The following is a 27,985-nucleotide window of genomic DNA, read 5'->3' on the forward strand; positions in this document are numbered from 1 at the left end:
AACAATCTCTATAAATGAGTTTATTAAAATTATTGAATAAAAAACATAGAAAAATAAATTAAAGAGAGATTAGAGTGGAAGATTGGAGAAGAAGAAGAAGATAATTAGAAGTGTAGAGAAATAAATAATGTTAGGAGATGGTGTGCTGTTGCAAGCAACCAAAAAATAAATATATACTCCTAAAAAATACATGTAGTGGTGAGTAAGGATTGTTCTTACGGAGAGTATCTAGTCTAGTTTTTATGCTATGTGAACAAGAAGGGGAGGTTCAAGTATAACGAAAATAATTTTAAGAAAAACAACTAAGGAATAATTTAAATTGAAGAATTGAAATCAATCAAAAGAACAAACATTGGTTTAAGTCAATATCCACCACAAGAATTTTACAATTGATCATCGATGCAAGTATATATCAATTCACAGTTTAAATATTTACCGTTGGAACTATTTTCCTATTTTTTTTTAGTCGTAGTTAAATAGAAAATAGGCGATCTAATTAATCCTAACTACTAAACAATCCAAGACAAACGCTAAAAGTTTAATCTAGTAGTAGCCTTAAGAATTAGAGAGATCGATGAAACTAAATAATACAAGCATAAGCGGTCACTAAAAAAGTTAAGACTTTTAGTGGCTCTTATTTTGAGCGATTTTGTCGAAGTGTCGAGAAAAACAAAATGAGAAGGGTTTTAGAGGCAGTTTCATTGGAAATACCGTGGAAGAAGGAATAGTAGATTGAATGGAGGCATTTTCGTTGGAAATGCCTTTGAACTAGGAAGAAACGAGGCGAACATTTAAGGCGTTTTTCATGAATCATCGAGATAGGAGATCAGTAGATCGTTGGGAGGCGTTTCCAATGGCCATTTTGTAAACCGCCATTAAAAACCCTAAATCGAGGCTCTATAATGCGTTTCAATATGGCACCTTCGCAGTCTTCGACTTGGCGGTAAGTTTTTCGTTTCCTCTTCTCTCTCCCTCTCTCCCACTCTCACTATATATCTCCGATCCATTATCTAACGATGCCATTTTCTAAGAATTTCTCAAATTGAAGAAGAAGAAGAAGAAGAAATAAGGTTTTTGTTCAAAACCCAAATCTGACGAGAGTTGGAACAGGTAAGTTTCTTTTTTCCTTTTCTGCGTACCAATCCCTGCAAAATAATTGATTTTGAATGATTTATAATGATACCATTCTCTAAAGATTTCTCAAGGTTGAAGAAGAAGAAGAAGAGGGTTTTTGTTCAAAACCCAAATCTATCGAGAGTTGGAACAGGTAAGATTTTTTTCCCCCCCTTTTCTCTATATCAATCCCTGCAAAATAATTGGTTTTGAATGATTTTTTTTTATTATCATTAGGGTACGACACTGATTTGAATTTATTTATTTTTATTTTTTCAGATAATTTGATATGGTTATATTTTTTCAGAAAATTTGATATGGTCTGAATTCATGGGCACTTGAAAAGTTTTCAGGGAAGGAGGCATTTAGTTGCCTTCTCTGTTAGGTATGAATCTAGTAATTTATTTAATATTTTATATTCTTTTGTTCAGTTGATATTTTTTCATTTTCATGTTATAAAGTGAGATGAAATGAGTATTTGCATATGGTTATATTATCCATTGTAGTAGTGGTGAATGTTGAAACTACCTTTGTTTGGATCGCTTGTTCCCAATAATTTTGCAGAACTAATATCAATAGAGACTATACCCTGAAGGGAGGAACATGATTCTTTCAAGGCACCCAATTTTTTGGGGTTACGTTTAATTTGATGATGATTTTCAGACTCTATTATTTAAATTTTAAATACATATACATAAACAAACTACATCTGTATATGCATATATAACATCCTGCCTTCATTGTATCATTCTGTTATTCTTCTGGTACCAAAATACCCTATATTGGTGAGTTAAGAACTTGAGTGAGGGTAGTGTAGGTTGTTTAAGAATTTATAAGTTCTCTCTCTCATACACACACAAACCCCATTGCATAGAATTTTTATTTGTATGCATGCAATATGTGTATAATGTTCACCTGTGTAAGTCATAGATACATTTTTTTCGCACGAGTTATGAGAATTAATTGCTTATATAGTTTGATTGGTGATCTCTACCCACATAAATTGATCAATTTTCTTGAAGAGTTTACAAGCTTTATCTTGTTGAAGAGGGATCTCTGTATTATAGTTCTATGTAAGTGGTTATAAATTCCTAATGTGAATGAATTGCAACAAACATAACAAAAAACTAACAAAGCATTTATTTATTTTATACTAGTTTAGATCAGATCTAGGGTCCTGGAGAGTCAAACCAATGCAATATCAAAATGAAATGAACGGTCATGATTAGTCCTGCCTGCAATACACTTTGGAGAACTTTTGGGCTTAAATCATTTTTGTTAATTTGATATGAGATCAAGATTTTGGGAGTTTCCATTGATATTGGCTGCCTAGCAATCTAATTAACTATTCTACATTGTTCTTTCTCAAAGTACATTTGATGTTGACCAACTACCCATCCATTCTTTGATACTGTAAAATATGTTTAATGATTAAAAAAAGGCATTCAAACTAACTTCCTGAGAAATGGGAACATTTAATAAGACGGTGCAATTTGAGAAATGTTTATATGATATTAGGCAGGAAAAAAAATTCAATGATTGATGGGGTCCGTAGGCAGCGGGTTAAGTATCCGTAAAAACCAACCATATTTAACATTGGCAGATATTGATAATTTGATATAGATATTTACACAATGTTAAGGAACAAAAGAAAAATAGATGAGTTTCGAATAGATACATCTATTGCAAGGTGTTTGGTGAAGCCATGTGAAACTTAATTTGATAGCATTAAAATTGCCTTTAGTGGTTCAGGAGGTCTTACTGAGAAGGCATAAGCCCATCTCTCTTGGCCATCTCATACAAGGCAACTGCTACCAGAACCTTTGCATCGATTGCTACTTGCCAAAACTTATCATAAGAAAACACACATACCTTAATCAGCTCTCCACGGTCTCGAAGACCTGTTTCTTTTCAATGTAGTTGTTGTCTATTAATGTCTTGCCAGGTAATTGACATTTTCATGTGCTCTTTTGAATTGTGGATGGGCCATAATGAGTTTAATTTACACTCTGATGTTTCATTTTTTTTCTCCAGTTTACAAGTGAGCCACATATGTCACATGGAATGGTCAATTTTGACTATAAGGTTAAGCTCTATGACCCATTAACCTCCTTGTATTACCAATCAAAATAAATAAATAATAAAGTCCTTGTATTCTGTGGCATTTCTTGATTTTCATGTGATTGATGCATGTTGTATCTTTGTTGTTGGTTCGGCCTCCTAGATGCACCTTCCATAGCATTGCTAAAATCAATCTAAGCCATGTAATCTATTGTTCTAGGACTCTTTGGCATGTTGTTTGAAAACTAAGACACTATTTTTAAATCACTTGTTAAAAATGTAAGCCATCTTAAAGTGTGGAACTATCACTTAACTGGTTTTTTTTTCTTTTGTATCTACCTACACATTAAAAACATGGTCACTGAATAGACTAAAAGAAAAACAGTAATATAAATTCTGACCTGTTGGTGGGAAGGTCTGGTCCTCTTAGGATGAAATAAGAAGGAATTACTCCTTCATATTGATATCTGTCTAATTTATTTTCTTTCTTTTTATTTTTTTGTGTGTGTTGGGGAGGGATTGTATTGGTCCCTCCTTTTAGCCTTGTTAGTTTAAACGTATGATTGGACTATTTGTGTTAGTGTTCATTGGTTGTCGGGCGATTTACATCTGGTCTCTCTTCTATCACTCTTATTTTTTTTGGGTGAGCATTTATTAGCTGGTTGTACTATTATGGCTTCTACTGAAATACAGGTAAACATCATTCACATAGTGCTGGTAATATAAACAAAATTTGTATCGTGGTAATTATATACACTAAATCCCTTTATAAGTTGACAAACTTATAAAGGCAAGTTTAATATGTTTGACATATTCCTCTGTATGTGTGCACATCTATTTCTGTTGATAATTACAAGGCTTAGCATAGGAGAGGGTGCCCTGTATGGGGTGGATATCAACACAGGTGGAATTGTAAATTCATTTGCCAACTTTGTATGGGAACCTATAGTTGTGAAGGTATTCTTTCTTTCCTCATGTTGCACCTTAGTTATTGTTTACATCATTTCACCGATCGGATTTGAGTGTTGGTTATTGTTATATTGTATTTGTATCAACATTATTGTGGGACTTATTTCATATATTACAATAAATGCAGTTATTTGGTGAGATGGTTTGAGCAGGACAGTGAGAATGGGTCCTTCCACTATGTAAGTGGGTACTAGGAAGCACAAGAACAGAGAAAAGGGGATGGATGGCCACAAATATTTGGTGAATTCAAGGATGACTTGGTTGGTAATTCATGTGAAGGGTCTGCCATCAAATGAATGCAATTAATGTAAACCACCCCAACAATTTCACATAGTTTCCAGCATACAAACACTTGGACCAAACCCCATATTGTGAGAGGGCTCCAGTGTTGCATTAAACAAATAATATCAAATAGATATTGGTCATGAACAGGATTCACATGTGTTAAACATTGAAACTACAGCTCTAGAACTGCCTGAATCTGACCAACCACTACTGCCTATGGCCATTTACATTTTCTCAACGCACTTAAGCCTCTCCTTTCTTAGCCTCTCCAACTCCCTAACCATTTGCCAATGCACTAAAGACAGATGCGTCTCGCCAAAGCTTGCTGACATTGGGCAGGCCATTGTCAGCCACCTGAAAGCTAAAAGATCACAATGGCTAAGCAAGACCACTACAGCAAATAAACTAATAGCGCACTCAAAACTGAAGAAAGATGTGTAGGTCCTTGACTGACCTATTAAAGTCATGGCTGCCCACACTCTGATCTTCTTGCTTAGCTGCAACAAGGTCATCTTCTATTACGTGCAACAATTGACCCATAACAATGAGGTCTAATGCTTAAAATCCTGGCATGTTTTTTTTGGAAGATAAATTTTGGTGTGTTGGTGACCAACATACATGAGCTGGTTTAATGAAGTGACGTGACATTTGGATACAACAACCGACGCTACACCATATGCTGATATGCAGAGTATTTTTGTGGTATGTTTACCTGGCTTGGACAACAATCTGTACATGTAACCTTGGTTGGGTTTGAATTTTAGGTGCTGATTTTTAAAAAATGCAACAATGGTTGGCACCAACATGATTCTAGGGGGTGTAGAACAGATGATTGGACCTCCTATGGCCTACCCAAGCTTTTTTAACAAAATCAGTTGCAAGAAAAAAAAAAAAAACAACAGAAACAAGGTTTGCATATCTCAAAACATAGATTCTACTTGTAAGGTTTTAGGTGTATATGTGAATTATAGGAACTTCAACCTCTGATAATTTTTTTTTTATATTGATGTAATTGGTATGATTTTAGATTTTCAGTGGATGACATGAGAGCAAATATAGAGTCTTCTGGATATAGTGCCGGTGCTCCTGTTATCCAATGGTTTTGGGAGGTGGCTCAAGGTTTTAGCAAAGAAGATAAAGCTCATCTCTTGCAGTTTATGATGGGCACCTCAAAGGTACCTGGTTTTATCACACAGTTTTATCTATTTTACTTCATATGCTCTAAACTGAACATTTAGTAGCCTCCACAAATGCTACTTTTCAGGCGTATTTAGTTTTCACAAAACTTGACCTTGAAAAATAAGAAATTTAGTGGAAAAATAAGAAATTTAGTGGAAAAATTGAATTGCTTGTACAAACTGAAAATTGTACTTGTGGTAATGATCGAGTGAGTGGTGTAGAAGTATCACAGTTGTGCTCTGCAATGCTAAACCATGAACAGCTCTTGTAGCTGATGACCTATAAATCAGTCTATATTCTAGAATACCCACGCACACACTTATGTAACATCATTATACGTTGCAGTCATTCATAGAGTACATGATTCATTTTCATACTATTTCATCCATTTTTTCAAAAAGGTCCATTATAATTACTTAATTCTTTCTCTCCAATTCCATTCATATGGCCTTGAAAGAGATACCTATGAGTACTTATTGAGAAACTACAAGATGGGACTGGTATCTAGTTTGCCATTTGACATAAATTTTACTTATAAAACAATTTGATTTTAATATTGCTCAGTCAATGTCATTTACCATTCAGTTTGCAATTTGAATAGAGGTGCACCATTTTACAGACATGGAACCAATTGCCTTCTTTAGAATTGTCAATCCAATAATAAAAACCAATAAATTCTAACTTAGGGTAGTAATCTGGTCGAATGTTTGACATAAATTTTTAGGTGGGCCATTCATATTAGTAGAAACATACAACTTATGTTTCCTTAACACACACACAAACCACCTTACAAATTTATAGTAGCTCACCCTTGTTTTTTCAGTACAATTTCAAATCGTTCCTGATGTCATTATCTGTGTGTTAAGGTTCATGACATTTGCCTACCCAACAATTTTCATCTGTAAATGTACTTCATCTACTTCCCCAATTTAATACAAAACATAATTGTTTGTAGGTTCCAGAAAACTTTGATACATTTGGCTACTTTTTAATTTGGGAATTGTAGAAAACTAACCACCTCTAGTACTAATACTTAGCTTTCTTATCTAAATCTGGAAAATTCAATGATATTAAATTTCCTAGAATAGGGGAACAACTAGCCAAAGCTTAGATGATATTTCTTAAGCTTTTGTGTGCCACAACTTCTGGTTTTCTTCTTTGGGTAGCAAAAAACCCCTTGCTGGGAAAGATTAGCTAAATCTGGATGAGTTGGGATAGTGAGAGCACTACTATCAGTATTGATTAAAAGAGAATTACTATAATTGTTATACATTAAACATCTGGGCTTGTCTTTTAAAGTTCTATTTATATTTATGTCACAGGAAAAGTTAAAAGAGTCTCAGTATCAATTAGCTCCATGGAATTTGGACTCATTGAACCATCCAAGTTTTACTCCACAATCACCATCTCCTTCCATTGGTGCAGCACTGACTACTGCAGTATGATCATATTTCTTTCTCTAATTTCTACCTCTATTTCATAATAGGATTTCCTTAAATTCATTTCTTTCCATGCCAGAACAAAAATGGGCTTGAACTGGTGCCTAAACCAACATATTCTCATGGACAGACTGTTAGATTAAATCTGAATCTAAAATATTGATTCTCAAAATAAATACGGAAATAAAATCAAGAGAATCAAATCTGAAATTGCCCAAAATTCGTATAAATAAATACCTCCAGGCATTGATTTTGATCCTCTTACGCTGTAGATTTGTCGATCTCGATTTGGTATTTCCAAACTCGGATACACTCACGTTAGATGGTGTAGACTGAAGAAGATTAAGAGAGAGTGTAGAGTTTGAGGACCAAAACCAAGCTTAAATAACCAACTTTGAATAAGGCTTCCATCAAGCACTCATTCACGATCGGTTGGTTACCACAACGTGATCCATTCGTGGGTCACGTTTCTTAACTTCAAGAAACGTGTCATCAAAGACATTGTGGGCCACTAAATAAATCCGAAAAAGGGGGTTTCGTGGGTTTTGATAGATCAGAAACTAACATTCTCCCACTTGGTCCACAGTAGAAATGTCTTATCTTGAACCCATCGATAATCAGTATTAAGTAATAAATACATAAATCATGATGATAAGTCCTCTAATGACGAGTATTATCTTCCATGTATTACAATGTTTTTATTTCTTAATATTATACTTTATGTGGTAAAATTTCTTAATGAATAAACCTTATATTTATTCTGGTCCGACACAAATGAAGTTCCTCAAAATAAATTAAGGTGCACATAAATATGAGAAACATTACAATTAGAAGAGTTTCATTAAATAACATTGTACATACAATGAAAAACTACATAATGGAACCAAGTCCCATATTCACTACATGATCTTTGAATTTCAACGGTGGCATGTGTGGCGCCCCGCCGGACGCTAACACAAATCCCCATGTCAGATTTCAAGGTACGAGATGGCACCTCGAAATTTCGGCATGGTCTCCTCTGTTTATGTTAGCATTCCAAGGCGATTCAACTGCACCTGATAAACGACATACAATCCTGCATATAACAAACAAAATATAATACTAGCGGAAGCCTATATACGTCTAATAATGTCCGATAGATCAGAGTGCGGAAGAAGAAAAATTATATACAGGATTATACAAAATTCCTCACTCTAACATAATTCCTAACACTCAAGATAGAATCCATAAGACTACCTGGAGAAACTGACACCACTAGGGGGTATAGCCCTAATACTTACCAGGTGACGGACTCTGGTTGTCTATCTGACCAACCAGATGATCCTCGCTCTTGTTCTACACTTGTTTCGCCAAGCTTCAGATCTGAAACTAAAAAAAATGGAGAAGGAAAGGGTGAGTAACAATGGTTACCCAGTAAGGAAACAACAATTTCTGCCAATAACCTCTCCTAACATGAACGAATAAACATACTGAATCATTTTAAAATAAACAAAGTTTTACAGAAGAAATCTACGATTAACTGGTACATATAGCCAGGGATGAGCAACTAAACATTTTAAAACTCACATTACATCGATCAACAGTACTCACTATAACATTCTCTTTTTATACAAATCTAATTGATCAAATGGAAACAATAAACATGCATTTCATTTTATATATCAAAATAAGCAACAGATACATAATACACGATGGTGGAGTATTGGAATTAGAGAGTTGGGATTCACGACTGGATCGCTCCCAGTCGGGACATGATGTTACAATTCCTTTCTGGCTTTTAGTTCCTGATTTTGTGGCCGGTCGCTGCCCTTACCACGTTTGGTTGACCATTTATCCGGCTCAGGCTGGCCGTTTGACGTGACCGTAAGCAATGGGTCTCTTTTCGATGTGTCAGAACGTTCGACTACTATAGATTGTTAGTGATCACTGACTAATCATCTTCGTCTATGCCTATCAGGCGTGCAAGTGATTCCCAAATATACAAACCATTCGTATACGACCACCTTTACATTACAAGTTCACTGGTAAAGATAGAGAGGAATAAACCCGGATTCCAGTTGTGACTCCACTCTCATACGCGTCCCATACCACGTATGAGTTTGGTGGTCCCTACCGTACATCCCAGGATAGTACACCACTCCGGATGATATGACGCACTATCCCTTCAGGCATTCACAAACTCTTTAACAGCTCACAAAATAGCTACATATATATATATATATATATATATATATATATATATATATATATATATATTATTTTCATTTGAAAACAAAAGAGAAATTAACAATACAAGGTTGAGAATAGATATCCAGTTTCCTACCATGCAAGTGTGGCCACCCGGCCTAAAATAAATAACATAACAGAGCGCCTCGCGCTAACAGAAAGTAAATAAACATGCAACCAGTAACATTATCCCTGGATATCCGTTCACCAACCTGCATACAACACAACAACGTAAAATGCAGACATCACCCCTCGGGTGTGACTCTGACATTTTACCGTTTCATACCCTTTTTCCCTTTTTTTGACTTTTACAGTTTTCAAGCTCTTCATAAAATATCCATTTTCTGATATTCATCAACTCAATATGAGTTCATTGAATATTAAATCACATTTTTCAACTATAAAATTTATTTCTATCAATAATATTAAAAAAAGTACAAATTTCATATCAAAACGGGGTCCGAGCAGTGCATAAGACCCAATTTATGGCAATAACCCGTTAAAATACTCTACCCACGTATAATTTGTTAAAAATACAATTAAACATATCAAACATGCAATTTCTGGCGTGAATTTTGAAATAAACAAAGAATTCTATATTTCGGAAATACATCCAAATTTTTCCAATAAAATCCTAAATGCAATTTTCACAATCTATGATTACTAATAGAAATTGAGAGTTCCTTACTATCTCTAGGCGAAAGGATCAAAGCGTGTGCGCGAAAATCGAGGCGATCAGTGCGGAAATCGAGACGGACCGAACTTCGAAGCGGCTGATTTTTGAAATCGACCTGGTGGTTTTGAAGATCTCGATGTGCTTTTCTCTTCTCCCTTCTACGGCGAAAGGCGGTTTGACCCCGAAACCGATGAAAATCGAGGTCGAAGTTACGAAAATCTCCGTATAAAAATACGGCTGATTTTTGACTATACGGGGTGAAAAATACGAGAAAACGGAAGGAATTTGGTTGGGTTATGTAGAGAATGAGGCTGCGGGCGTTTCTCCCTTCTGCGTCGAAAGACGGTTTGACCCCGAAACGGACGAAATCCGAGGTCAAAGTTTCGAAATTTTCGTATCCAAATACGGCTGATTTTTGACGATATTGGATGAAATAGAAAGTGAAACGAAGAAAGGTTGGGTGGGTTTTGTAGAGAACGTAGCTGCGGACCTTTTTCTCTTCTGCGGCGATCATCGAAAATGGACCGTTTGCGAGATATCTGAAGTGGAAAAATCGGAGAAAAAAAACAAATTTTCGTTTTATATGTCTCGGCCATAGGACGCGTTGGGAAAGATGAGTTATATAAAAAAAATTAAATTTTTTTATATAAAAGTTAGGACGAAATCGGTATTTCGCCTATTGTTTTGATCGATGATAACTTGGTCATTCGGTCTCCAAAACTGACAAACGAATATACTATTTCGCCTAATTTTTCGTTCCGGATCTAATGGTATAGTCAATTTCTACAAATTATGTCTCCATCAAAAATTTACATTTTTGGCCTGACGTGACCCCTAAACTTGATGTCGTTTTCATTTTTGGCGATAATTCGACTTCCTGATCTCCAAAAATGACAAATAAATAGTCTATGTTGAATAATTTTTCGTTATGAACCCAATGGTATGATCGAATTTTAAAAATTATTCCTCTAACAAAAAGTCACTGTTTTAGCCTGGTCCGACCCGATAATCGAGGATTTTGCAACTTTTATATTCGGACTCGCATTTGAGCGTGCTTACAGGCTAAACTATGTTTTTCGATCATTTTGAATCTAATGGTGAGGTCAGATTCCATTAAAATGATTAAAAACATCCTAAAGTTTTACTCCTAAATCCCACTTTCAAGATTTTCTTAAAATTTCACTATTTATTTTTTCCTCGAGATACGAATTAAAAATTCGGGGTGTTACATTCTCCCCCCCTTAATAAAAATTTCGTCCTCGAAATTGAAATCATACTTATCAAACTTTGTCGCTATTCCACTAACACGACATGTATAATAAATACTACTTATTTTCGATTACTATCTATTCTTAGTCCCAAACCAATCTCATTTATAACTCGTAGACTTATATCTCCCATATTCCATCAACTCAACACATTCATTAATTAATCACTCTATTTCAAACTCATACTCCAACTAATCCATTATTTGTATAACCTTAAGATAACAATCAATTCACCTTGTATCACTTTCCCATCAATGTCTATCAACAACAATCCTTTCACATCTTCTTTATTCTTCATCCTTACTTCTCTCATCAATTACATCATATATTATGTTTTACTCATAATTATTATGAATATTACTCCCAAAAGCATAGTCTTACCGCAACACACCACTATCCTTATATTCGATTCGATATTACATTTTTACTTATTGCGATGTTTCCTCAAAACCTTTGTCATAACCTTTATAATTTAAAATCTTACTCGAGGGGATAAATCCTACATTTATTTTCTCACAATTCCATTAAGTCACCATTAATGTAACATTATCACAAGATTATTCTTTCTCACATTTTACATCGACCCACCTCCTAACTTATGCTCTACTAAATCTCTTTAGGATGGATGTGGGCACAGGCAGGTGGTGGTCACTGCTTCTACGGAATCATAATATTTACTTATACCACTTTTGTTTCGATGAGTGAAAATGAGCCACAATCGAAATCTCGAAACGAGTACTTGTCTATAGAAAGTATTGATCACGTAACGAAAACGATAATAATGAAATCCTCTACTAGAAAGCGATCGTGAAATGAGAAGGCAAAAGAAGAGTTAAAGCTGACACTGAGGATAGAAAGATGAAAGGCAATTGATGATCTATCTTTTTAAAGGAGGAGAATCGATTCAAGAAGTTGTAAAGCAAGAGCTGCTTTATCTAATAGTTTAGTCGTTAGGCCTCCCAAAGTTAAGCCATCTTCAATCGAAAAGAGAGATACGCAACTCCCTGTATTGATATTCGAGGAAGTAGCTCTCAATATGAAGGATATACAAGAAACACCTGCTTATCTACTAGCGTAATATACGGGTAATTGACTAGACTATTGATATAAAGACTAGCGTACCAATTGAACATCACTTGTCTTTTCACACTTTACAATTATTCTAATACCTATTTTGCAAGTTCTTAAATGATCTTCCAAAAATCTTATTCTTTCTTCGCAAGGCCTTCCAATGGTATAAATAATTTCATTACTTGACCTGTGTCAGTGGTTTCTAGTTCTAGCAAGTGTGCAAACTCTTCACAGAATTATATAATCTAGAGGAACCAATATTGAGTAAAACTCCACGTTCTAACATTATAGTTAGAAATTGTACCTTCCAAAACTTCATTGGAGACAGGTACTTTCTTCTGAGTCACAATCCTTGCTCGCGACTGTGATAGAGGACATTCTTTCTTGATGTGTCCTACCTGATCACATGTGCAACAATGTCAACGATCTTGTTTTTGTAGATTTCTGTGAAGTAGGCAGTTGGTAGACTAGGGTCTATAGGCTCTGAACCTGTCTTGTTGATTCCTTTGGCCCTATTGGCATCATTGGAGCTTCAACTGCTCTCTAACTCAGTGATAGGGGAACTTTACAACTTGATAGTGAAGGAGTTCTATATTGTGGATACACTGATCCGGAGGAGATTGGCCTTGAATACATCGACCTCTTGGTCATATTTGATTTGGGAGGAAAAGAAGTCTAAGGTCGACTAATTTGTCCTCTAGAGGTCTGTAACTCCATATCTTCTCATTTTATCATTTAAGCTCGATTCATCGTATCTCTATAATTGGTAATCTCAATCATTGACCTCTTGGCCCTTAGGTAGGGTTATAATCTTCAAAAAAATCTAAGAGCCTTCTGCAAATCTGTCAGGATAAGCTCGGGCGCATATCGTGACAACCTAATGAATATCATATCTTAGTCTCTATAATTGATAGATTACCTTGCATTAATCTCAAAAACTCCTAGTGTTTGACTTCTTGAGAAGTCTCAAATATAAATCAATTAACAAATATCCTATCGAATTCTACCCTCTCGAACGATCCATCTCCCAATACATTCATCTCAACATCTTACTAATGATTGGCATCCCCATCCAATTGGAATGTAGTCACCATCACCAACTGATCTCTCCAGCACTACATGACACTCAAAATATTTCAGGTCTTTAAAATCCACTCATTGACCTCAATCGGATCGGAAAAGTCCCCAAATCTTGATAGACATAATCGTTGAAAATTCTACTATCACATCCTTGGATTTACACGTCCTTTGGACTGGGGAATTCTATCATTCTTCAAAGGCACGACCTGTCGTAGTGATTCCTGAGGTGGAATAATATTAGCCACTTGCGAAGAAGTCTAACGCTCCCTCATTTCTTAGATTTAGTGGTGCACATTGCAATTGTGGTAAGTTTTGTACCATTTCTCGTTACCAATCGCTAATCTTGTCTGTTCGGGGTGACACGAGTACATTATCAACTTTATTAAAATTGTGGCCTTATTGTTCCTTCAATTGGTTTGTCTAGTATCTTTTTGAGGCACGCATCTTTAATCGATTGATATTGACCCAAACATTATTCTCCTTTATGTCCCGATTTGCCACATTCATAATATACCACAACTCTTTCTTTCGACTGATTTAATAATATATGTTATTTCTTATAATATTCTTCCATCCATTGAGTTGGTATGTCTATAATATCACTCCCCACTTCTTGTTATTTTCCTATAAATTTGTTAGTTTCGTAACTGTTTGTCGCTAATTGCCTTCCTTCCATTTGACTTCGAGGTGTTGGTGGTTGCATTATTCATATTTCTTCTCTAAACTTGTCATGAGACTCAACCACCTATCCGATGAATGATATTAGTTGTGATATCAGGTCAAATGTCTGATCCAGAACCTATCTTGTCTCTGATGCGTTTTGGCCTCTACCTTGTCCATTCCTCTAGCTTATGTTCATCCGTATTAAGGCACTTATTAGAATAAGGCCAAAACCATTCATACGTAACTATGAATTACTACCGTAACTTGAAACTTAGTAATGGACTCCATTTCCATTACTAAAGAATAAACTTAGAATCCTATCTTAGGCTTACAAGGCTCTATAAACATCTAGACACGGAAAAACTCATAATTCCAATACGGAATTACTAATGAGCTCGGATACCGAATTCCTAATGACACTCGATATTTATCGTTCTAATATATGTGGTATCAACAAACTCTTCAAAACATAACAGATCTGTATCCCATACGGATCTAATACTATGCTCTGATACCATCTGTGGCGCCCCGCCGGACGCTAACACAAATCCCCATGTCAGATTTCAAGGTACGAGGTGGCACCTCGAAATTTCGGCATGGTCTCCTCTGTTTATGTTAGCATTCCAAGGCGATTCAACTGCACCTGATAAACGACATACAATCCTGCATATAACAAACAAAATATAATACTAGCGGAAGCCTATATACGTCTAATAATGTCCGATAGATCAGAGTGCGGAAGAAGAAAAATTATATACAGGATTATACAAAATTCCTCACTCTAACATAATTCCTAACACTCAAGATAGAATCCATAAGACTACCTGGAGAAACTGACACCACTAGGGGGTATAGCCCTAATACTTATCAGGTGACGGACTCTGGTTGTCTATCTGACCAACCAGATGATCCTCGCTCTTGTTCTACACTTGTTTCGCCAAGCTTCAGATCTGAAACTAAAAAAAATGGAGAAGGAAAGGGTGAGTAACAATGGTTACCCAGTAAGGAAACAACAATTTCTGCCAATAACCTCTCCTAACATGAACGAATAAACATACTGAATAATTTTAAAATAAACAAAGTTTTACAGAAGAAATCTACGATTAACTGGTACATATAGCCAGGGATGAGCAACTAAACATTTTAAAACTCACATTACATCGATCAACAGTACTCACTATAACATTCTCTTTTTATACAAATCTAATTGATCAAATGGAAACAATAAACATGCATTTCATTTTATATATCAAAATAAGCAACAGATACATAATACACGATGGTGGAGTATTGGAATTAGAGAGTTGGGATTCACGACTGGATCGCTCCCAGTCGGGACATGATGTTACAATTCCTTTCTGGCTTTTAGTTCCTGATTTTGTGGCCGGTCGCTGCCCTTACCACGTTTGGTTGACCATTTATCCGGCTCAGGCTGGCCGTTTGACGTGACCGTAAGCAATGGGTCTCTTTTCGATGTGTCAGAACGTTCGACTACTATAGATTGTTAGTGATCACTGACTAATCATCTTCGTCTATGCCTATCAGGCGTGCAAGTGATTCCCAAATATACAAACCATTCGTATACGACCACCTTTACATTACAAGTTCACTGGTAAAGATAGAGAGGAATAAACCCGGATTCCAGTTGTGACTCCACTCTCATACGCGTCCCATACCACGTATGAGTTTGGTGGTCCCTACCGTACATCCCAGGATAGTACACCACTCCGGATGATATGACGCACTATCCCTTCAGGCATTCACAAACTCTTTAACAGCTCACAAAATAGCTACATATATATATATATATATATATATATATATATATATATATATATATATATATATATATATTATTTTCATTTGAAAACAAAAGAGAAATTAACAATACAAGGTTGAGAATAGATATCCAGTTTCCTACCATGCAAGTGTGGCCACCCGGCCTAAAATAAATAACATAACAGAGCGCCTCGCGCTAACAGAAAGTAAATAAACATGCAACCAGTAACATTATCCCTGGATATCCGTTCACCAACCTGCATACAACACAACAACGTAAAATGCAGACATCACCCCTCGGGTGTGACTCTGACATTTTACCGTTTCATACCCTTTTCCCTTTTTTTGACTTTTACAGTTTTCAAGCTCTTCATAAAATATCCATTTTCTGATATTCATCAACTCAATATGAGTTCATTGAATATTAAATCACATTTTTCAACTATAAAATTTATTTCTATCAATAATATTAAAAAAAGTACAAATTTCATATCAAAACGGGGTCCGAGCAGTGCACAAGACCCAATTTATGGCAATAACCCGTTAAAATACTCTACCCACGTATAATTTGTTAAAAATACAATTAAACATATCAAACATGCAAATTTCTGGCGTGAATTTTGAAATAAACAAAGAATTCTATATTTCGGAAATACATCCAAATTTTTCCAATAAAATCCTAAGTGCAATTTTCACAATCTATGATTACTAATAGAAATTGAGAGTTCCTTACTATCTCTAGGCGAAAGGATCAAAGCGTGTGCGCGAAAATCGAGGCGATCAGTGCGGAAATCGAGACGGGCCGAACTTCGAAGCGGCTGATTTTTGAAATCGACCTGGTGGTTTTGAAGATCTCGATGTGCTTTTCTCTTCTCCCTTCTACGGCGAAAGGCGGTTTGACCCCGAAACCGATGAAAATCGAGGTCGAAGTTACGAAAATCTCCGTATAAAAATACGGCTGATTTTTGACTATACGGGGTGAAAAATACGAGAAAACGGAAGGAATTTGGTTGGGTTATGTAGAGAATGAGGCTGCGGGCGTTTCTCCCTTCTGCGTCGAAAGACGGTTTGACCCCGAAACGGACGAAATCCGAGGTCAAAGTTTCGAAATTTTCGTATCCAAATACGGCTGATTTTTGACGATATTGGATGAAATAGAAAGTGAAACGAAGAAAGGTTGGGTGGGTTTTGTAGAGAACGTAGCTGCAGACCTTTTTCTCTTCTGCGGCGATCGTCGAAAATGGACCGTTTGCGAGAGATCTGAAGTGGAAAAATCGGAGAAAAAAAAACAAATTTTCGTTTTATATGTCTCGGCCATATGACGCGTTGGGGAAGATGAGTTATATAAAAAAAATTAAATTTTTTTATATAAAAGTTAGGACGAAATCGGTATTTCGCCTATTGTTTTGATCGATGATAACTTGGTCATTCGGTCTCCAAAACTGACAAACGAATATACTATTTCGCCTAATTTTTCGTTCCGGATCTAATGGTATAGTCAATTTCTACAAATTATGTCTCCATCAAAAATTTACATTTTTGGCCTGACGTGACCCCTAAACTTGATGTCGTTTTCATTTTTGGCGATAATTCGACTTCCTGATCTCCAAAAATGACAAATAAATAGTCTATGTTGAATAATTTTTCGTTATGAACCCAATGGTATGATCGAATTTTAAAAATTATTCCTCTAACAAAAAGTCACTGTTTTAGCCTGGTCCGACCCGATAATCGAGGATTTTGCAACTTTTATATTCGGACTCGCATTTGAGCGTGCTTACAGGCTAAACTATGTTTTTCGATCATTTTGAATCTAATGGTGAGGTCAGATTCCATTAAAATGATTAAAAACATCCTAAAGTTTTACTCCTAAATCCCACTTTCAAGATTTTCTTAAAATTTCACTATTTATTTTTTTTCTCGAGATACGAATTAAAAATTCGGGGTGTTACAGCATGCCTTTAGTCAAATGATCAGCGATCTTCAATTCAGTGCTAACGTGCTCAATGACCACTTTCTTTTCTTTAACTTGTTCCCTTATGGCTAAATACTTAATGTCGATGTGTTTACTTCGACTTTCACTTTTGTTGTTCTTAGCCATGAAAACAACAGTTGAATTGTCGCAATACATTCTCAATGGCCTAAAGATAGAATCCATAATTCTAAGCCCAGATATGAAACTCTTAAGTCATACACCATGCGAAGTAGCCTTAAAACAAGAAACGAACTCGGCTTCCATAGTGGAAGTGGCAGTCAAGGTCTGCTTGGCACTTTTCCATGATACAACTCCACCGACCATCATAAAAATATAACTTGATGTTGATTTGCGTGAATCAACACAGTCAGCAAAGTCCGAATCTGAGTAACCAATTACTTCCAGATTGTCCGTCCGTCTATACATAAGCATGTAGTCTTTAGTTTCTTGAAGGTACCTCATTACTTTCTTTGTAGCTCTCCAGTGGTCTAAACCTGGATTACTCTGATATCGCCCCAACATTCCTACAACAAATGCAATGTCAGGTCTTGTGCAGACCTGAGCATACATTAGGCTTCCGATAGCAGAAGCATATGAAATTTTTTTCATTTGTTCCCTCTCAAAATCGTTCTTCGGGCATTGGTTCAAATTGAACTTATCACCCATCACAATGGGAGCAACACTTGGTGAACAATCTTTCATCCGAAATCTCTCTAAAATCTTATTGATATAGGTTTCCTGCGACAGACCTAAGATACCTCAAAATCTGTCTCTATGGATTTTAATGCCAATGACATAAGACGCCTTACCTATATCCTTCATATCAAAGTTTTTAGAGAGGAATTGTTTCACCTCATGTAGTAAACCCTTATCATTGGTTGCTAGCAAAATATCATCCACATATAAAACAAGAAAACAAATTTTACTCCTATTGACCTTCTGGTATATACATTGATCCATAATATTTTCAACAAAAGCAAATGAAGAAATTACATTATGAAATTTCAAATACCATTGGCGGGATGCTTGTTTTAAACCGTATATGGATTTCTTAAGCTTGCAAACCAATTGCTCACCATCACTAGAGGGGAATCCTTCAGGTTGTTTCATGTAAACTTCCTCCTCTAGATCTCCATTAAGAAATACTGTTTTCACATCCATTTGTTGCAACTCCAAGTCAAAATGGGCTACTAATGCCAAAATAGCACGTAAGGAATCTTTCTTAGATACAAGAGAAAAAGTCTCCGTGTAATCGATTCCTTCATTCTGAGTGAATCCCTTAGCAACGAGTCTTGCCTTGTATCTCTCAATGTTGTCTAATGAATCTTTCTTTATTTTAAAGACCCATTTACAATCAATGACTTTTGTACTATTAGGCAACTCAACAAGGTTTCAGACTTCGTTACTCTTCATAGAATTCATCTATTCCTCCATGGCACTGTACCATAATTTTGATTCTTTGCAACTCATGGTTTGCAAAAAAGATTCATGATCATTTTTGACTCCAATGTTGTAGTCAGATTCTTGCAGATACACAACATAATCATCAAAAATTGCTGACTTCTTAGTTCTAGCAGATCTTCTTAATGTCGCACCATCATCTTCCTCGGAAGTATGAGGTTCAACTCGTTGTTCAGAAGTCTCGGGCAACTCTTGAACAACCTGATCTACCGGAATGTTGTCAACAGCTTGTGGAACTTCAATGATTAGTTGTTCAACACCAGTTTGTATTTGAGGGGAACTGTGAATAATAACCAATCTATCACCTGAAGTGGAAGGTTGAGACTCTGAATGATCATTCTCAGAATCTATAGTCCTGATTTGATCGCTCTCACTGATCAAGTCATTTTCAAGAAACTTTGCATTTCTTGATTCCAAAATCCCAGTGCTGTAAGATGGACAAAAAAATCTGTAACCTTTAGACCTTTCGGCATATCCAATGAAGTATCCACTAATGGTCCTTGGGTCCAGCTTCTTTTCTTGTGGATTATAAATTCTTACTTTAGACGGACATCCCCAAACACGCATATGTCACAAATTCGGTTTTCAACATTTCCATAATTCAAATGGCGTTTTAGAAACAACCTTGGTTGGAACTCGATTTAATATATTCACTACCGTCTTAAGTGCTTCAGCCCACAAGGAATTAGAAAGATTAGAGTTGCTCAGCATACTCCACATCATGTCCAATAATGTTCGGTTTCTTCTTTCTGCTACACCATTCTGATCCGGTGAACCAGGCATGGTGTATTGGGCAACAATCCCATGCTCTTGAAGAAACTTTGTAAATGGCCCAGGTACTTGTCCATTCTCTGTGTATCTACCATAATATTCTCCATCTCTATCTGATCTCACGATCTTAATTTATTTGTCGCATTGTTTCTTTACTTCAACCTTAAAGATTTTAAAGACATCTAACGCTTCGTTCTTGTTATGAAGCATGTAGAGATACATATATCGTGAATAATCATCTATGAAGGAAATGAAGTATTTCTGACCATGTGAATCCATGTCTGGACTACATATATCAGTGTGTATGATTTCTAATATGGCCAAACTCCTATTAGCACCTTTGTTTAACTTGTTGGTATGCTTTCCCTTTATGCAGTTCACACAAGTCTCAAAATCAGTAAAATCCAGAGTACTAAGTACCCCATCATTTACTAATCTTTTAATCCTCTCTATGGAGATATGTCCTAATCTCCGGTGCCATAATGTAGAGGAATTCTCATTAATAACACATCTTTTAGTACCAATTTTAACATGCATAACATTATAAGTGGCATTATTTTTTAAATTAATGCAGTAAAGACCATCAGACAAAATACCATTCCAACACAATCAGATTTATAAAATAAACTAAAGGATGTTTCTGAAAAGTGAAAGGAATATCCAAAAGGTACAAGTCTTGAAACTGAAATCAAGTTTCTAGAAAAACTTGAAACATAAAAGTCTTTTCTAACTCTAAAATATAACCACTACTTAAAGTTAAACAGCATGTCCCTACAGCTTCCACATGTGAACCCATCTTGTTTTCGGATAAGATGCTTTGCTCACTTCCCACAGGCTTCCTTAAGTTTTGCAAACCCTGCAAGAAATTCGAAATGTGGATTGTTGATCTAGAATCAATCCACCATGTGTTAATATTTACATTAACCATATTAGATTCATAACAAACAAATGAGATTGAATTACCTTTATCCTCAAGCCATTTCTTAAATTTGGCGCATTCCTTCTTCACATGTCCCGTCTTTTTACAGAAGAAACACTTGGAATTTTTCTTGATATCAGCTTGGGGAGGTATTTTATCTTTTCCTTTTTAATTAGCTTGAGATTTGCCCTTTTCACGCGTAGTCAACATTGCACTCTCACCCAGTTTCATCATTAGCCTTCCTTCCTCTTGAACACACATGGTTATGAGTTCATTAATTGACCATTTGTCTTTATGTGTGTTGTAAGAGATTTTGAAAGACCCGTATTGATGCGAAAGGATATTCAGAATATAGTGCACTAGAAAAGACTCCGACATTTCAACCTCTAGATTCTTTAATTGAGCCACTATATCCCTTATATGCATGATGTGCTCACACACACCTTTGACATTGGTGAGCCTTAAGAATGAGAACTTCATAATTAGGGTATTTGCGAGTGACTTCTCTGAAGTGATGAGTTGATCATTAATGGCTTTCAACAAGTCTCGGACATTATCATGCTAATCTGCGGAATCACGAATATCAACAAAATTTTTTGTCTTAATGAACATTACGCTGAGGCGATTAGATCGCTCCCATTTTTCATAAAGCGTAATGTCCACTGTAGAGTTGGTATCAAAAATTACAGGTGGTTCGTCTTTCCTAATAGCATAATCAATGTCCATCCATCTTAAGTGAAGGAGAATTCTTTCTTTCCATACTTTATAGTTATCACCCTTTAATTCGGGAACATCACATCGGATATCAGAAAAATTCGCAGTTTGTGAAGCTGCATAAATTAAAAAATTACATGTTTATGTTAAAATTGAAACCTAAATAATTTTATATTTTACCAATGTAAATCATGCTTAAAATTGAATCTAATGACCAAAATTGCATGTGGGCTAAATTTTTAATTCAAAAGATTCAATCTTTCTTTATGATAGAATATATCAAATTATTCACTTAATTCGTAATTATACAAGGTATATAATTTGATATATATTCTATCTTAGATTAAATTTTATGATAAAACTATCAAATTATTAATTCATAATTCCTGTGGGTAAGTTATGAATAAGTTGATATTTTATCCTAATTAATTATATAAATATAATAAAATTTTCCGTAGGATAAAATTTATTATATTAAGTATAATTAATTACAATTGATGTCTAAATAAATTTTATGTGATCCTAATTAATTATAGTTTTATTTAATTAAAGATGTTGTGGCTATTCTCTAATTAACTAAAATTATATGGATCACTTAGACATTATTCATTTATGCTTAAAAATTATTTTGCATAAAAAATTAACTAAACCTAACGTGTCATTATTATACATAATCAATCCTTTAATTTCAAGCATAAATATTCATCAAAAAAATTTACATAATTAATTTAAGTAAAATAATTAATACCTGCAAATATATATAAATATGAATAAATTGCATACAATTAAATAAACTGAATATCATATGCAAAATAAATAAATAAATAAATAAAAGGTAGGCATGAAGCTAAATAAATGTCTAAACAATTTTAAAATTTATTTTATTTATAGAAATTGGTCTTCTTCAACTTTCAGTCTATTCGATTTCTATCCGATTTGTATTCTATTTCGATCCGATTTCTATCCAATATCTTTCCGATTTCGATCTGATTTCGATTTGATACAACTCAGCAGATAAAAGTCCAAAAGATTGTTTAAAAGTTACATAAAAATTAGAAATCTAATTTCTCAAAGATTTCTAGCTCCAATATGCATCAAACTCAAATTTTAAAAATAAAAATAAAACTTTCAAACAAAAACAGAAAATGATATATATATATATATATTCGGATGCATAATAAAAAATTAAAAAATATCAAGGCAGAGATTATGGATACTCTGATTCCAAATGTTAGATTAAATCTGAATATGAAATATTGATTCTCAAAATAAATGTGAAAATAAAATCAAGAGAATCAAATCTAAAATTGCCCAAAATTCGTATAAATAAACACCTCCAGCCATTGATTTTAATCCTCTTACGCTGCAGATCTGTCGATCTCGATTTGGTACTTCCAAACTCGGATATACTCACGTTAGATGGTGTAGACTGAAGAAGATTAAGAGAGAGTGTAGAGTTTGGGGACCAAAACCAAGCTTAAATAACCAACTTTGAATGAGGCTTCCATCAAGTACTCATTCACAATCGGTTGGTTACCACAACATGATCCATTCGTGGGTCACATTTCTTAACTTCAAGAAACGTGTCATCAAAGACACTGTGGGCCACTAAATAAATCTGAAAAAGGAGGTTTCGTGGGTTATGATAGATTAGAAACTAACACAGACACCAATGTTTTTGACTTCCAATATTCAAGTAACCCCAGATTGGGGTCCGTAATCCTACCATACTCATCACGCTGGTTTGGTTGATCTTGCAAAAACTCCTGAGCTTGCCTGGGTGTTGATAAACCACTTGTGGAACTTAAGCTTGCCTGATGTGTAATTCCACTACTATACTACTAGTGCACCACACATCATTTACTTTTAGAAAGTGTTATGCTTTGGGCCCACTTGACAGAGGTGGTGTTATATAGTTTCGATGGATTTGAACCATGATAATCACTACCAGGATTATGAATAACATGTTAAAATGTTCATAGTTTTTCGCGTATGAATCACTATGAATAATTTAATTTATTCTTCCAACCCTTTTAGGAGGATGGATCATGGAAGGAACAATTAAAGGTGAAGGTAAAATGAATATTATATCAAAGTGACCTAATTTATGAACTGTTTAATCTTTATGATTGTCTGTGACATTATGAGAAAGAGCCCAAAAATCATTAATCTAGCTAACTAAATCAATTCACATTTTCTGGTTATTCTGCATAGTTGATGACTGGTACTTGTGTCCAATTGCTAGAAACATTCTTAAATCCTATTAGGTAACTGGCTTGCAGATTAGAAGCTTTATTTTTTTTATGTCATTATCATTATCATCACTAACAGTGCCTTATCTAACTATCAAAAAGAAGGAAAAAGAGAAAAAGATAACAGTAACTTGTTTCATCTAATTGTGTTTGGCAATGGAAATCCTATTTAGCCACTCAATTCTATCAGTTATATGTATCCTTTGCTAACAAGTTTGTATTTTATGATGTTTTTTTTGGGAACTGCTGGAAAATACTTATGAGCACTTTTATTATGTAAAAATCACTTTGTATAATAAATCCTTATTGTGCATAAGTCCACACATACTCAAACCGGAGTAACCACTTTTCTATTATACATAATGTTATGTTTTTTGTTTGGCTGTTCACAGATCCCGAAATGCAAGAGCAGAAAGAGAAAACCCTTTATAGTGCACATGCTTCATATAAAGTTTCCTTAGCGGTATGAATGCTTTTGTAGATATCCTAAATCATCATCGTGATCTCCAATCTTATTGTTATTAATGTTTTCTATACAGATTTTTACCATAGACACAACTTTCACTTTAGAGGAATCTTATGGTCGATTATGCCCATTTTTCTTTTTAATGCACGGGTGGGATATCTTGATATTTGGGAGCCAGCTATTTTGGCCATTAAGAGGGAAAGTTATAGTATCAAGTATATTGGACCTCGTGGTGGTGTTGTCACAGAAAAGTTTCTGCCAAGCACAACTGTATGGTTTCTTATTCTTAATTCTTTCTCTTCAATTCCATTCATATGGAATTGAAAGAGATACCTATGAAATTTGCTGCCACAGTAATGAATTTAAGTACATAGCATCTTAGTGAGAAAGCTTGGATTTGAGAATGATGTCGTCATAAAGGTATATGGTGTCATTATTGGAAATTCCAAGGGTAGACACAACACTGAGATTAGATATTAGTGCCTTACTTTGTCTCCCTGATCCCAGAAAAAATAAAGTATATATATGATGAATCCTGCTCCATTATAAGGCATCAATTCAAACCTGATTGAGAATAAGCTACTCTATATATCCTGAGTTCCTAACAGATCATTCTAATACATTACAAACACATGTAGTGCATATGATACTTAAGTATAGCATAAAAAATAATTACCAAGAAAACAAATTACATAAGGGCTTGTTTGTATGTTTGCAAAACACTTTTTTTGCTATTTGGTATATAACCCATTTTTAGGAATTGAAATTCCACTTAGTAGAAACAAGTCCGAATTAAATTGTTTTCTCTATTCGAATTGTTTTCGTCAAGAGTAACATGGGTCTCATTAACTAGATTCAACAAGTGGTCTATTAAGCATTACATGGTCCTTTCCATATTCATCAATCTGTGTGAAAGAATGTAGCTTACTTATTCTCCTTATTGTTCCATCTTATATATAGAAGGAAGGGAAATAAAAAATAAAAAAAAAGAGAAAGAAAAAGAAATAAAGTAGATGGGTTTGGCAATCTTTTTGTAACACTCTTTCAAACCAAAAAGCCATTAGTAGTGTTGGTTGTGCTCCTAACATTTTGTCAAAGAAAACAGATCATTGATGGTTACATGGAAGGTGGTTTATTCATCTTTCAAAATCTGGTACATATACTTTAAGCATGCCTATCATGTTATGTTGATAGGTATTCTAGTAATGGTGTGTTATAGCTGTTTGCTTGTTGTTTCCCATTGTTTATTTGTGGTTCTCATGTTGTCCAACTTCCTTTCTGCTAAATTTACTTTGTATTTTTTGTGACAGAAGTCTTGAATGTTGTATAGATTGATTGCAAGGAATGTAATAGGCACTTGATCTTTAATTGGGGGTCATAGGAGAACAATTTTGGTATATGAATTTTGGGGTATATATATAACTGGAGAGCTGTTATTGGCACCCCAACTTAGATGTGGTTAGCTATTAAATTTTATGGCTTTATTTGTATTAGGACCCATGAAACTTTTATTTTTCAGTTTGATATAATCAATGTGGGAGTCTTATTTTGCTTTGTATTATCAATTTGCAGCCTAATGCTGAAACTGATGATAATATTACTTCAATGCTATCATTTGTAGTGGCTACTTCGTTACAAATGCAAGGGTCAGGTGACACGCACCATTGACCCTTGCATTTGTAACTCCAAATGTTTTTCAAGCAAGTGGCATAGTGGTTAGTAATTAGAGGGTGAAGAATAATTTTGTAATTGTAGCACCTAGTTTTTTTATTTTCTTCTATATAGATAGGGGATAGTGCAAATGTTAGTGCAAGTGGGGCAACTCCTTTGCACATTGCCGCTGACAATGGGAGCCCTGATATTATCAATTGCTTGCTAAAAGCTGGAGTTGATCCCAACTTTAGTGAGGAGGTGAGGTTGTCTGGACTTTCACTTCTTTGTGTATTTATGTTATTTCTCATTTTTTTACTTGTATCTATCTTGTATAGATGATCGGAATCTGGTTTGCAAATATGGGCTTTTTAGTTTTAGATGAAAAGATTAATTGTCTGAATCAGTTTTATTTTAATCAGATACTGCCAAATATATTTATGTTTTTTGTTTATTAATATAATGTTAGAGCATTATGGCTATATTTCTTTGTTTACATTGTCATTCTCCTCTGCATGAATAACAGTCGTAAAATCAAAGTGGTACCTTTGTGCAAAAACTCAAGAATGTTTTGAATGTTGATAATTGTTTGTTATATAGGGGATACAATTAGAAAACTTATGCATAATTACTAGTAATTGCTTCAATACATGCATGACTTGCAAGTGGAAAATCAGCCTTGATACATTTATATGCAATCGCTACCGTGGGAGGCCAATAATTTGTTTCTTTTGGGATGTTATTCTAATTTGGGAACAAAAATGTATCAAATACCTCCTCTATATTTCTTGTGGTCTAATAAATCAATGGATTGTTGTGGTCCTATTGGAAATATCAGTGGAAGTGACGACCTCATTGTGAATTATATATAGGGTCAGCAAAATAGCTAGTAGAAACCAAAAGAAATTTAAATCTTCTGTAAAAAATGCAAAAAATTTTCTCTGACTATATGCATATAGGATGGGGTTGTCATTGTTGTTAGAATACTTGACAATGTTCCCTTCTCATGTTAATAGTGCTTTATGCTAAAATCTAATTTAGCAGATTGTTGTTGTAATTTAAACCATATTTTTTGGTTATTTCATAGAGTTTGGCTGATATGTGGTTATAATATAGGGGGAGCCTGTGAATCAGCAATTGATATACTTTTGGTGTTATAGCTATTTTTAAACTCTGAACTTTGAGCTTTTTCATTTCTTTCAATTGTCTATCTGTTAAGAAATACCAAAAGGGGTGGGTTGTATTTTTATAACATTATGAACTATAGGAATATCTCTGATTAATCTTGTTCATTTTGTTCAAGTTTTTCCACCACAGGATGGCCTAAATCCAATACATGTTACTGCTACAAGAGGTAATCATGGAGCTGTGGAGATTCTTCTCCCAGTGACATCTCTTGTTCTCTGAGAAATCTTTGGCACATTGATCTCTATTTTGAATTATGAATTTGTTTTTGTACCATACAGTGCATTGAAGTTGTCCCGTGTAATTTTAGGTCATTCATGCCTTTTGTCCGGTATGTTCGTAGGCAACGTTAAGGTTTTCGTTTGATTATCATTCGGGATAGATGGACCCAAGCAGGAAGCAATGAAGCTACCTGTTTGATCTGAGGATCAAGTTGTCAGTGACGCCATCCATGAGATCATTGCAAACGACAGATTCTAAGGTATGTTTTTGTTGCACATGATTTATGGTTTTAACATTTTATTTTACTAGAGTGAGCATGGAGATGGGGTGGAGTATGAGAGATGATTGGCTTCAAGTGCACGCTAAATCCAAGAAGCATATCAAATTTGTTTATAATTCATAGAGTTGTCTCTTTTTTTATAGTGAAAATATTCGTGAATGCGTAATTTGTTTTTGGATTTCGTAAATGCATGTTTGGTAGATTGTAGTTTATGTTTGATAAAATATTCATTTACAGGTTGTGGTATCTTTTTATAAACAAGTGATAAGTAAAATTTGTAG

At 34.7% G+C, this 27,985-nt stretch overlaps 1 protein-coding gene and 1 long non-coding RNA gene across 9 annotated transcripts; one reads left to right on the plus strand and one right to left on the minus strand.

Annotated features, from left to right (window-relative positions):
- LOC147410525 (uncharacterized) lies at nucleotides 1-27,985 on the plus strand. Of its 8 annotated transcripts, none has more exons than XM_086436508.1 (11): nucleotides 1-1,267; nucleotides 1,421-1,498; nucleotides 3,148-5,337; nucleotides 5,456-5,603; nucleotides 6,930-7,046; nucleotides 24,294-24,363; nucleotides 24,517-24,637; nucleotides 26,153-26,278; nucleotides 27,134-27,168; nucleotides 27,335-27,371; nucleotides 27,513-27,985. In XM_086436508.1, the coding sequence occupies exons 5-10, from the start codon at nucleotides 6,965-6,967 to the stop codon at nucleotides 27,342-27,344; spliced, it is 444 nt and encodes a 147-aa protein (XP_086292634.1). In that variant the 5' UTR covers nucleotides 1-1,267; nucleotides 1,421-1,498; nucleotides 3,148-5,337; nucleotides 5,456-5,603; nucleotides 6,930-6,964; the 3' UTR covers nucleotides 27,345-27,371; nucleotides 27,513-27,985. The 8 variants fall into 8 exon arrangements, 7 of the variants coding, with proteins under 7 accessions (XP_086292634.1, XP_086292591.1, XP_086292605.1 ...); XM_086436465.1 differs by lacking the exon at nucleotides 27,134-27,168 and having other exon boundaries at nucleotides 3,148-5,130; nucleotides 5,243-5,337; XM_086436479.1 differs by lacking the exon at nucleotides 27,134-27,168 and having other exon boundaries at nucleotides 3,148-4,131; nucleotides 4,271-5,337.
- LOC147410526 (uncharacterized) lies at nucleotides 8,164-10,881 on the minus strand. Its single transcript, XR_015176881.1, has 2 exons — nucleotides 9,961-10,881; nucleotides 8,164-8,414 (listed from the first exon to the last, which is right to left on the minus strand). It is a non-coding gene; the product is annotated as an uncharacterized LOC147410526 (long non-coding RNA).

This window comes from Akebia trifoliata, chromosome 1 (assembly GCF_017979445.1).
Source record: "Akebia trifoliata isolate Shusen 1 chromosome 1, ASM1797944v1, whole genome shotgun sequence".
Lineage (NCBI taxonomy): Eukaryota > Viridiplantae > Streptophyta > Magnoliopsida > Ranunculales > Lardizabalaceae > Akebia > Akebia trifoliata.

Bases quoted from the DNA above. Each gene is read 5' to 3' on its own strand.
- LOC147410525 (XM_086436465.1), top strand. From the start codon at position 6,965: ATGGAATTTGGACTCATTGAACCATCCAAGTTTTACTCCACAATCACC. The intron at 24,364-24,516 runs GGTATGAATGCT...TTTTAATGCACG, and splicing joins TCATATAAAGTTTCCTTAGC to GGTGGGATATCTTGATATTT. The intron at 27,372-27,512 runs GTAATCATGGAG...GTGTAATTTTAG, and splicing joins ACATGTTACTGCTACAAGAG to GTCATTCATGCCTTTTGTCC.